The sequence below is a fragment of the Belonocnema kinseyi genome, chromosome 5 (genome assembly GCF_010883055.1).
Source record: "Belonocnema kinseyi isolate 2016_QV_RU_SX_M_011 chromosome 5, B_treatae_v1, whole genome shotgun sequence".
NCBI classification, from domain to species: Eukaryota; Metazoa; Arthropoda; class Insecta; order Hymenoptera; family Cynipidae; genus Belonocnema; species Belonocnema kinseyi.
The window spans coordinates 141,119,125-141,129,994 of record NC_046661.1 but is presented as its reverse complement, the minus strand read 5'-3'; the positions used below and the strand labels follow the sequence as shown (position 1 = coordinate 141,129,994).

The 10,870-nt window shown below is 27.2% G+C and overlaps 1 protein-coding gene across 2 annotated transcripts in view; it reads right to left on the bottom strand.

The window, feature by feature from the left end:
- LOC117172623 (protein max) overlaps positions 1–7,347 on the bottom strand; it is a 16,173-nt gene extending 8,826 nt beyond the window's left edge. Inside the window, exons 1-3 of one of the 2 annotated variants that reach the window (XM_033360721.1) lie at positions 7,191–7,347; positions 7,032–7,091; positions 412–646 (exon numbers count right to left, since the gene is read on the bottom strand). In XM_033360721.1, coding sequence (XP_033216612.1) covers positions 412–646; positions 7,032–7,091; positions 7,191–7,229 — 334 coding nt within the window. In that variant the 5' untranslated portion in view covers positions 7,230–7,347. The remainder of the gene's footprint in view (positions 1–411; positions 647–7,031; positions 7,092–7,190) is intronic. The other variant, XM_033360720.1, reaches the window with a different exon arrangement.
- Between the last annotated feature and the right edge of the window lie 3,523 nt (positions 7,348–10,870).

Genomic DNA, 10,870 nt, shown 5'->3' with positions numbered 1-10,870 from the left:
AAAAAAAATTTCCAAACTCGACGTGAAGCGCTAACATAACCTAAAAAGGTCGCGATTCAAAATCTTGATCTTTTTTTTTTAAATGCTCATTTCCGGCGAAAACAAAAAATACAAATATTTATTGAAAAATGATAAATATTATTTCAAATCTAAAAATTAAAATTATGTACGGTAAAATTGTTAAATTTTCTAGTTTAGTAAAGTTCATTAGATGATAGTGTCACATGAAAAAATAAGTTTATTAATATCAGGTATCTTAAATTATATTTTAAATTTCTTATTGCAAACTCTCGTAATCAGAAAAATCTAATAAATCCGTTAACCGCAAAATAGTAAATAAATCCTTAACTTAAATTTTGCGAAAATGATGAATAATTGAATGATAGTAATTGAGAAAAAGAGGATAATTACTTTGTGATTCGAGAAGATTATTCTGCCGCTTCAAATCATCAATATCTTGTTGATGAGAGGAATTCTTGCGTCGCATAAACTGAATATATTCGGCAGCCTTCTTCAAAATTTGGGCTCTGCTTGCTACTTTTTCGCCTTGCAAAGCCGGTACCGAGTCTCGAAGACTCGAAAAACTGTCTTTTATGTGATCCCGGCGCTTTCGTTCCAAAGCATTGTGATGTGCGCGTTTCTCCGCCTGAACAAAAACAATTCATTCTAATTGTAGTTCGCAAATATTTTTCACGGTCAATAAAATTTTTTAAATTATCACTCTAAAGCTAAGCATTTTTACATTTTAAGTTATAAAAAATAAAGCACTAAAAGTGGAACTCTTGAAAAGAAATTAATTTTTTAAAAATAGAATAATTCAATTTTCTTCAAAACAAAAGAGTTTTTAAGGAAAAAGATAACTTTCCTATAAAATAAAAGCAGGATGGCCGTTTTAATCGACAAAATAAATTTCCGGTTCGCAAACATTTTTCACGGTCAATCAAATTTTTAAAATTGTACTCTAAAGCTAAATAATTTTCGACTTGAGGTAATAAAAACTGAGCTGCAAATGAAAGCACTCAAAGTGGAACTCTTAAATTTTGAACCTTTAAAATATGAAATTTAAAAGTTTTTAACTCAAAAATTTTGTATTTAAATGATCAATAATTTACGCGTATAAAATTGAATGCTCTAAATTAAAAAATCAATCAACGAACTTTAAAATTTTCAAAATTATATAATTTTATGGTTTTTTTTTAAATTTGCTATAAATTTTAAATTATTTTTGAAATTTTTTCAGAACTTCTAAATATATTGAAAAATTAATTGAATTTTTTCTACAATTTTCAGAAAATCCTGCAAATTTGAGAAAATTTCTTTACAATTTGGATGTATAAATAACAATTAAACATTTATTATTTTTAGGAAAAATTTGAGTAATTTTTAGAGATATGTCGACATTTGGAAAGATTCAAACTTAATGTAAAACTTGAAATGATAGCCTAACATAAAACAAAATGTAGATTTTCGCAGATTTTAAAGAAAAAAATTATATTCTTTTCAAGAATTGTGAAAGGCTTCAAAAGAATTAAAACATTTTCACAAGATTCCTAGGGAAATTAAAAAAAAATTCATTTTGAAAAATTATTTTAAGAGAATATTTTTAAAAATGTTCAAAGATTGAAACCAAATTTTCAAAACAGATTATAGAAGATTTAAAAAAAAAAACTATATAAAATTAGCACGATAATTTTTAATCTTCTCAAAATTTCTAAATTCAATAATTAATCTTTTTTTTTTCATTTAAAATTTTTTAAATAATCCTTTAATTACGAATATATTTTTACGAAGTAATTTTTGAGTTGAAAATAATTTATAAACTTTGAGTCACACGTTCACATTTGTTTAGTGACTAAGACTTTCAAATTGAAACCGTTCAAGTTTTAACGTTAAAATCTGAAAATTCTTAAATTTTGAACTGGTTTAAAATCGCTTTTGTTCACTTTTTATTACTTGAAGTACAGATAAATTTAAACAAAATTTATTTATTAAATAAAAATGTTTTTTATCCAAAATTTTCAACATCAAAGACTTTTATTTTTTCAAGTCTTTAAGAAATCATTAAAAAATTCTTAAAATTAAAAATATAAGCTTAGAAATAAAAATTTTTAATGGAAAATTATTAAAGTAAAAAAATTTTGAATTGCGCATTGTAATCTAAATAGCATAATTGAAAACCATAAAAAAACCACGAATTATTTAAAAACTGTTAAAATCGAACGTGAACAGATTTTTTTTTCTACAAATTTGTAAAATTCCCGACCAAAAAAAATTCACTGCCAGCGGCCACTCTGAAAGGAGTCAATTTTCCACAAAAAGTCGAAAAGTAAAAGTCAAATTTGAACTTGAATGATAAATCTCCAAATAAAAACAAATTTTATTTTGAACCAAATACAGGAATTTTCTACTAAAAAGATCAATTTTCGACCAAAAATAAAATACTTAAATTGTCAGTTAGTGAAATACATTTTTAATAAAAAAGAAACAAATTATTAACAAAATAGTTGAAATTTCAATCACAGATAAATGAATTTTCATCTAAAGCAGATCAACTTTTAACTAAGAATAGATTAATTAAAGTTTCAGTGAAAAACTTAATTTTCAATCAAATTAATGTAAATTTTCAACGAAATAGTATAATTTTCAACCAAAAAGCTTAAATATTCTTCCAAAAAATCGAATTTTTAATAAAATATAGGAAATTGCAAATTTTGAATCAAATATGTACGAGTTCAATTTTCATTTAAAACAATTAATTTTCAACTAGAAAACATCATTTTCAACAAAATCATTAAATTTGAAAAAAAAGGTTTGTTAAATAAAGTTTTGAATAAAATTAAAAAATTTGAACTCTAAAGTAAACATTTTTCTATTTGAAGTAATAAGAAATAAACTACAAACTAAAGTACGCAAAGTGGAATTCTTGGATTTTAAATTACTTAAAATTAAAGTTTAAAAATTGTTTTTAATTCAAAAATTTGGCATTTAAATACTTCGTAATTTACACGTATAAAATGGAAGCTACTAACACTTTTCAATTGAACAATTTTAAATTAAATTCAGATGCACGGCTAAATTTAGAATTTTAAACAGTTTAAATCATCCTTGAAAAGCTTCAAAATCTTAAAAAAGCTGGAAATACGTTCAAATTTTTTCAGAACTTCTAGATATCTTTTATAATTAATTGAATTTTTTTGTACAACTTTAAAAAAATCCTTGAAATTTGAAAAAAGTTCCTTAAAATTTTGATTCATAAATAATAATTGAACACTTATTATTTTTAGAAAAAATTAGAGTTATTTTAAGAGATATTTAAAAGTTTTGTAAAGATTTAAAATTAATTTGAAAATTGAAATTATTTCAAATAATTTAAACGAACAAACCGACAATATATATATATATTTTTTCAGATTTGAAATAAAAAGTTTTTTATGAACTGTTAAAAGGATTCAAAAGAATAAAAACATTTTCTCAAGATATTTATAGAATTTTTCCTACAATTTTTGGAAAATCATGCAAATTTTAACAGATTTCTTTGAAATCTGCCAGATTCTGTTTGGAAAATTTTGCAAATTATTTAAAACCTTTTTAAATATTCTCTTAAAATAATTTTTCAACTACAAAAAATATTGTCAACATTTCTAGAAATCTTAAGAAAAGATTTTTATTCTTTTAAAGCCTTTTACAATTCTTAAAAAGCTTCTAAACTTCTTTTTGAAATCTGCAAAAATCTAAATTTATTTAAAAATTATGCTTTGGTCATTTGCACCTAAATTTCGGTAATAATATTTTTAATTTAAATGCAACAATCGAAAATAATTTAGAAAGTTTAAGTGAGAAGTTTACATTTTTTAAATGATTAAGCCTTTCGAATTGAAACAGTTGAATTTTTAACGTTAATATCAGAAAATTCTTCAATTTTGAACGGATTTAGAATCGTTTTGACAAATCAATTATTGCTCACTTTTTAATAATTAAATTACAGCTTTATTTTTAAATTATTTATTTATTTATATTCACATTTGTTTAAAAAAATATTTAATAATTAATTTAATTCGAAAAAGACGATTACGCACATGATTTTGTTTATTTTTTCTCGCGCAATTTTTAAACTAAAATTGAAACCATTGATAGTTTAATTTTTGAAGTTATTGTTGTTTAAAATAATCGATTTTCGCCGAAAAAAATTTAACATAACCTAAAACTGTTCTAAAATAATGTAAATCTTTTTATATATCTATTGATTTTTTTTATCGACAACAGCAATTTTAGAAGAAAAACGATAAGATAACATAATTTTCAAATCTCATTTTAAACCTATTATTATTTTTTTTTTACACAAACTCATTTTCAATGAAAAATGTTAACATAACCTCAAACTGTTCAAAAATTGTAAATATTTTTTGAAATCTATACCGATTTCCAGTAAAAAACACGAGCATGATCTAAAATTATTGTCTAAAATTTAATAGATCATAAAAATCAATTTTAAAAAATAAACCAATCTAATATTTTGTGTTTATATTAAACGATTTCTCGTAAAAAAGGAAAAAAAAATTGTGATTTAATGACTGAATGACATAAAAAATCTTATGATTTAAAATTCGTTGCCAACAAAAATGATTCAAAATTGTATATCTTTTTTTTAAATTAATTATTTGTGTTTAAAATGACCGATTTCTGGTTAAAATTTTCAATACAACTTTAAATTGTTTCAAAATTATAAACCTTTTTAAAAATCTATCTTTAAAAAAATGTTAATCATCAAATTTGAACTTTGGATATTCTAGAAATAAAAATCATTGGATTTAAATCATATGGTATTTGTTTAAAGCGCCAAATATAAGGTAAAATAAAGACAACATAACCTAAAATGGTTAAAAATTATAACTATTATTTGAAATCTAATAATTTCTTATTCAAAATAGTATTAATTAAAAATTAAAATTATTTTAAAAATCTAAGTCTTGCTAAATTGATAATATTTTTTGTTTAAAAATATCATTTGCTGATTTACAACGTCAACGTAACCTAAAATTTTTCAATAATTTCCGTTAAAAAATAGATGGGATAAAATTAAACAGAATTATAAATCTTTTTCGAAACGTAATTTTTTTTTTTAATGTGAAAAATGATAACATAACTTAAAATTTTTCAGAAATAAATAGCAACATCCAGCAAAAACGCAAAAAAAACTGAGAAAAGTAAAATTCTGAAAAATCTAATCTGTCAAAATTTTTCAAATTCGGCGTGAAGCGCTTACATAACATAACTGATTTTATGCGAAAACACGTTAACATAACCTAAAATAGTTTTAAAATGATTAATGAGCTTCACAATCTAATCCCTTTTATTAAAAAAAAATTAATTTCTATCAAAAAACGCAAGCAAACCGACAAAAATAAATGTTTGAAAAATCTGCAATTTTTCGAGTCTAATGCCATTTCATGAAAAATTCCCATATTTGATGTAAAATGTTGACATAACCTAAAATTCTAAAAAAAAATATGGAGCTTTACAATCTAATGATTTTTTTTTTTAAATAGCAATGTCCAACAAAAAACGCAAGCAAACCCATGAAAAGTAATTTTTTTAAATCTGTAATCTTACAAGTCTAATATCTTTTTATGAAAAATTCTCATGCGTCACATAAAACGCTAACATAACCTAAAACGGTTAAAAATTAAAAATCTTGATCATTTTGGTTTAAAAATGATAAATTCCGGTGAAAAAAAAAAAAAATAACAAGCACAACTTGAAGTTATTGAAAAATTATAAATATTCTTTGATATTTAATCATTTTTTATTAAAAATAGCAATAATATCTGTAAAAGAAAATATATAAGACAAAATTGTACAAATATTTTCCAAAATTTAATTATTTTTGCTTAAAATAACTGATTTTATGTGAAAAACAATAATATAACCGCAAACCGTTCAAAAATGGCAAATTTTACTTAAACTGTAATGCTATCCTTTTTTTTTAAATACCAATTTTATAAAACTTTAACATAACCTGAAACTGTTTCAAATTAAAAGCCTCGATCATTTTTGTTGATAAATGATAATTTTCGGTGAAAAAATAATAAATAACAAACACAACTGGAAGTTATTAAAAAATGGTAAATATTCTTTGATTTCTAATGATTTTTTATTAAAAATACCAATAATATTTGTCAAAAAATATATATAAGACAAAATTGGTGAATCTTTTCCAAAATACAATTTTTTTTTAACTATATTTTTTTAAAATACCAATTGTAGAAAACATTAACGTAACATAAAATTGCTGAAAAATAATGAAGCTTAATCAAATGATTTTAATTTTTAAATGTCTATGTCTACCATAAAAAAACGGCGAAAAATGTAAACTTTCATTGTAAAAAAATGCCACTTTTTTTAGAAATTTTAAGCCTTAGAAACATCATGACTTTAGATTGAAATTCTTTTTAAAAAATAGTAATTTCCAAAAAAATCACTGCCATAAAACATGCATAATATTTTCAATAACTTATTAGATAATTAAAAATTTTGAGTTTACGCAAAATTATTTAAAAAGCAGAATAAGAATACAGTCAGGTTTTTTGTGAATTTATTTTTATTAAAAGAGATTTGTTGATTTATTTTTGGAATTTCAAATTTAAGATATAAAACAACCCGCAGGAATAAAAAGACAATCTGGTTTTAAACAATGACTTCGAGATTTTTGAGACACCGTGATGCACCATTTTTTTTTTAAAGATAGAAAAGATAGGATAGGAAAATCAATAAAATATTTTAAGTGTTTGCAGTTTGTGGTTCCTAATGAAAATAGAAGTGTCTAAAAATAAAACCGGACTTAATCAATGAACTAAATTGAATAATGAAAAAAGAAAGAGAATCGCTTTGATAAATTTTCGTTTCCGATCTAGAATGGAAACAACGCACCTAACCTCAAAATTCCAGGACATCCTCAAAAATTCTCATTTTTCAATCGCGCCCCTTAGAACAAACGATGCGATCAACAAAGAAAATAATTGACATGAACTGACCTGAGAGTAATATTGCGTATTATTGGAATGTCTCTGTCTGGAATCGGAGTCGTCACCCTCCTGAAGGCAAAATATAAACAAAGCATTAATGGACTTTCGGAATCGCTACACTTAAATTTTTGACTGATTTCGATAAACTAATTCACGCCAAAGACTTACGTCACTCTCGATGTCGATATCCCGATCATCGTCACTCATATTCGTTGGATTTCACTGAGTAACTGTTGGGAAGGGGACAGAGATTTGTAGGATTTAGTTACGCACGCAGTTTCAGTGGATTCAGGATAGACAAGTGTGTGTGTGTTGAGTTAGGTGGCACCAGGCTCTGGTAACTCAATGCTTTAGAAGCGTCGCGTATATTCGACTGTGGCGCCATCTAACAAGCCCGCAGGTTTTTAAGATAAGATACAAGATGCTTGAGATTATATGCAGATGATTTAATTTAAAAACTTATAAATTGAAAAACTAATAGAAGAAACAAACAGAAATACATAAAGAATTGGTTAGTTAATTATTTATGTATTTTTGTTTGCTTTTTCTATTGGTTTTTCCATTAGAAAAATTGTTTTGAAGAAATAAGAAGATGATTCATGTATGGTTGAAGGCAGTTTTTATTTGAAACTTGTAATTATTTTCACAAACATTGGATCCTAAATTACTTTTCCCGACGAGTTGATGGACAGCTTAAAACTGAACACTTCTGTTTATCACTTAAAAAGCTCATTTTTAGTATTTTTCTGACAGCACTGGACACCACAAACAAACACAAGAAACTCAAAACATTCGACAGGCTGTGATTTGGTAAACAGTAAAGGAGTGAGAGAGATAGATTGAAGTTATGCCCCTGAGCGACGTGAAGGGGGGAACGACCGACAGAGCCATCTAACCAGCCCGCAAAACAGTATCAGAAATATAAGGGTATGTTCCGATTTGAGTATATGAGAGTTTTTTAAAGTTTCAAAGTTGGCAATGCCATGTATAAGCATAGGCATCATTGCGCACCGGCAGCCTATGCTTATACATTGGCATTGCCAACTTTGAAACTTTAAATAACTCTCAACTGCTCAAATCGGAACATACCCTAAGTGATAGCGGTTTCCTATACTAGTGTCCAGAGCCTGGGTGGCATTGGCACGGGACAGTTGACAGTAGTTGCCATTTTCATTTGTCATCAGCAGATTTTGACAGATTCTCTCTCTCTCTCTCTTGCTGGCAATGTCAGCCAGTGCCCAGTGGCCAGTCTCGACAATATTCATGTGACAGCCAGGGTTGGTCAGTAACGCGTAACTCGAGTATTTTCTACGTATAATACGCTTTTGGCGTAATATACGTCAAAAACAGTAGAAATCCGTCGAAACTTGCAAAACCAGTGTGTTATGATTGAGAAAGTATTAGAATTTCGAAAATTTGACCTCACAATTTTTCAACGGATCTCCACGTTTCGAGACCCCCTGAATCCGAAAATCAGGTTTTCACGATAGCGTCTATCTGTCTGTCCGTCCGGCCGTCCATAAACACGATAACTCTCGAAAAAATGAACGAATAAAATTCATCTATGGCACACTTTTTTAGGTCCTAAAAGAAAGGACGAGTTTCGTGAACCAGCCAATTTTGATCAAAATTCAAAAAGTGAGCGAATTTTGAAAATTTTTGAGACCACTTTTTCCTCAATTTGAATATTCTGTGTATGGATGTTTATAGTACTAAAAAAAAACAATTTATCCATTTGACTTTTTTCTATAAAAAGAAAATTCTCAGAGTTATAGCGTTTTCAAAAGTTTTTTAATCAACCGAAAATCAAAATTTGAAGCCGAAAAACGCACTATATGAAAAAAAGTCAAGAGAAGAAAAACGTTTCTTTTTGACAGCCTTACGAGATTATTACAACCAATTTGTGGATTTTCTTCAAAAATCGGAAATTCAAATTTGGATTGCACAAAAAATAATGAAAAATAAAAAGATCCATTTTGTGGACAAACTATGTAGGATACGAAACAAGATGATTTAACAAAAATGGTTATCCCAAAAAAGAACCACAATTTCGTTAAAAATAACTTCTTGATAGGACGCGTACTTTTTGTCTTATTTGTGAAAAATAACGTTGAAGAAAAATAAAATAAAAATCTGCCCGCTTCGCGGGCACATTCTCGTCGCGCGCAGCTCGCAAGTTTGAGCGCGCCTAGGGCGCGCGACGGTTGAATCTCGCGCTTCGCGCTCGGATATTTATTCTTTGCATTTGGAATGCTTGAAAAAAACTTTATCAAAAAGATCTCTTTTAGATGGCAGTAATGATATGCGTCTTCATATTTTGAATTGTCTACTTAATTAAGTATAGTCAAAGATTAAGTTTCTCACACGTACACACGTACGCATTCTCATCGTGACACTCGCGCTGCGCGCTCGATTTCCGGCAGACATTTGTAAACAGATTTTGTTGGATTTTTTTCTCGTAACTTTCGTCGTTTTTCCACACATTTTTTTCATCTTACTTTTTTCAACGTTATTTTTCACGAATAAAACGAAAAGTACGCGTCCTATCAAGAAGTGATTCTTAATGAAATTGTAGATCTTTTTTGGGATAACCATTTTTGTTAATTCATCTTTTTTTGTATCCTACATAGTTTGTCCACAAAATGCAATTTTTTATTTTCCATTATTTTTTGTGCAATAAAAATTTGAATTTTCGATTTTTGAAGTAAATCAAAAACTTTGTTATGATAATCTTGTAGGGATTTCAAAAAGAAATGTTTTTCTATCAATGACTTTTTTTCATATCGTGCGTTGCTCGGCTTTAAATTTTGATTTTCGGTTGATTAAAAAAATTTTGAAAACGCTATAATTCTGAGAATTTTATTTTTATCGAAAAAAGTCATTGGGATAAATTGTTTGTTCTTTTCAATACTATAAATATCCGTACATAGAATTTTCAAATTCAGAAAAAAGTGGTATCAAAAATTTTCAAAATGCGCTCACTTTTTGAATTTTTATCAAAAATGGCTGGTTAACGAACTGGTCCTTTCATTTAGGACCTAGAAAAAGTGCGCCAAAGATGGATTTGATTTGTTCATTTTTCGAGAGTTATTGTGTTTACGGACGGACAGACGGACGGACGGCCAGACAAACGCCATCGTGAAAACCTGATTTTCGGATTCAGGGGGTCTCGAAACGTTTGGAAGTGTTAGAAAAAACAGTATTCTTCATTCCAACGTATGATTTCAAAAATAATAATGTATAACAATTTCTAAATTTCATGAGCAAACAATTTCATTATACCCAGTGGGCACAAAATTTGGCGACGTCTTTACGACAACTTTACGACATCCTATGTCCATGTTGTTTCAGTGTGTTTGCGATATCGTAAAGACATCGTCAGATCATACGACTTATTTACAATATCGTCAAGAGACGTTAACGACATGGACACAGGATGACGTAAAGTCGTCGTAAAGATCTTGTAACGATGTCGTAAAGACGTCGCTAAATTTTGTGCCCACTGGGTAGTCTACATACTTACCACTTTTATAATGCAATCTTTTAACTTTACAAGTCTTAACACTGAAGTCCTTTGCTTAACCAGATCAATATATACTTTCATAATTTAAATAATTATAATTTGAAATTGAAAAAATTTTGCCACCTGTATCAAAACAAACGAAAACAACCTCTCTAACTTACGTCCATTTGACAAACTTTCTCACTCGCACACTTTTCCATGTATAGGAAGAGGACAACTGCGTCAAGTGGCGAAACGGAATAAGATCTCCTTATTATTCCTTAGTGACTAAACCGCTGGCTACGGCTGTCGGAACCGTCGGAACTGGACCAGGGTATAGAAAGAG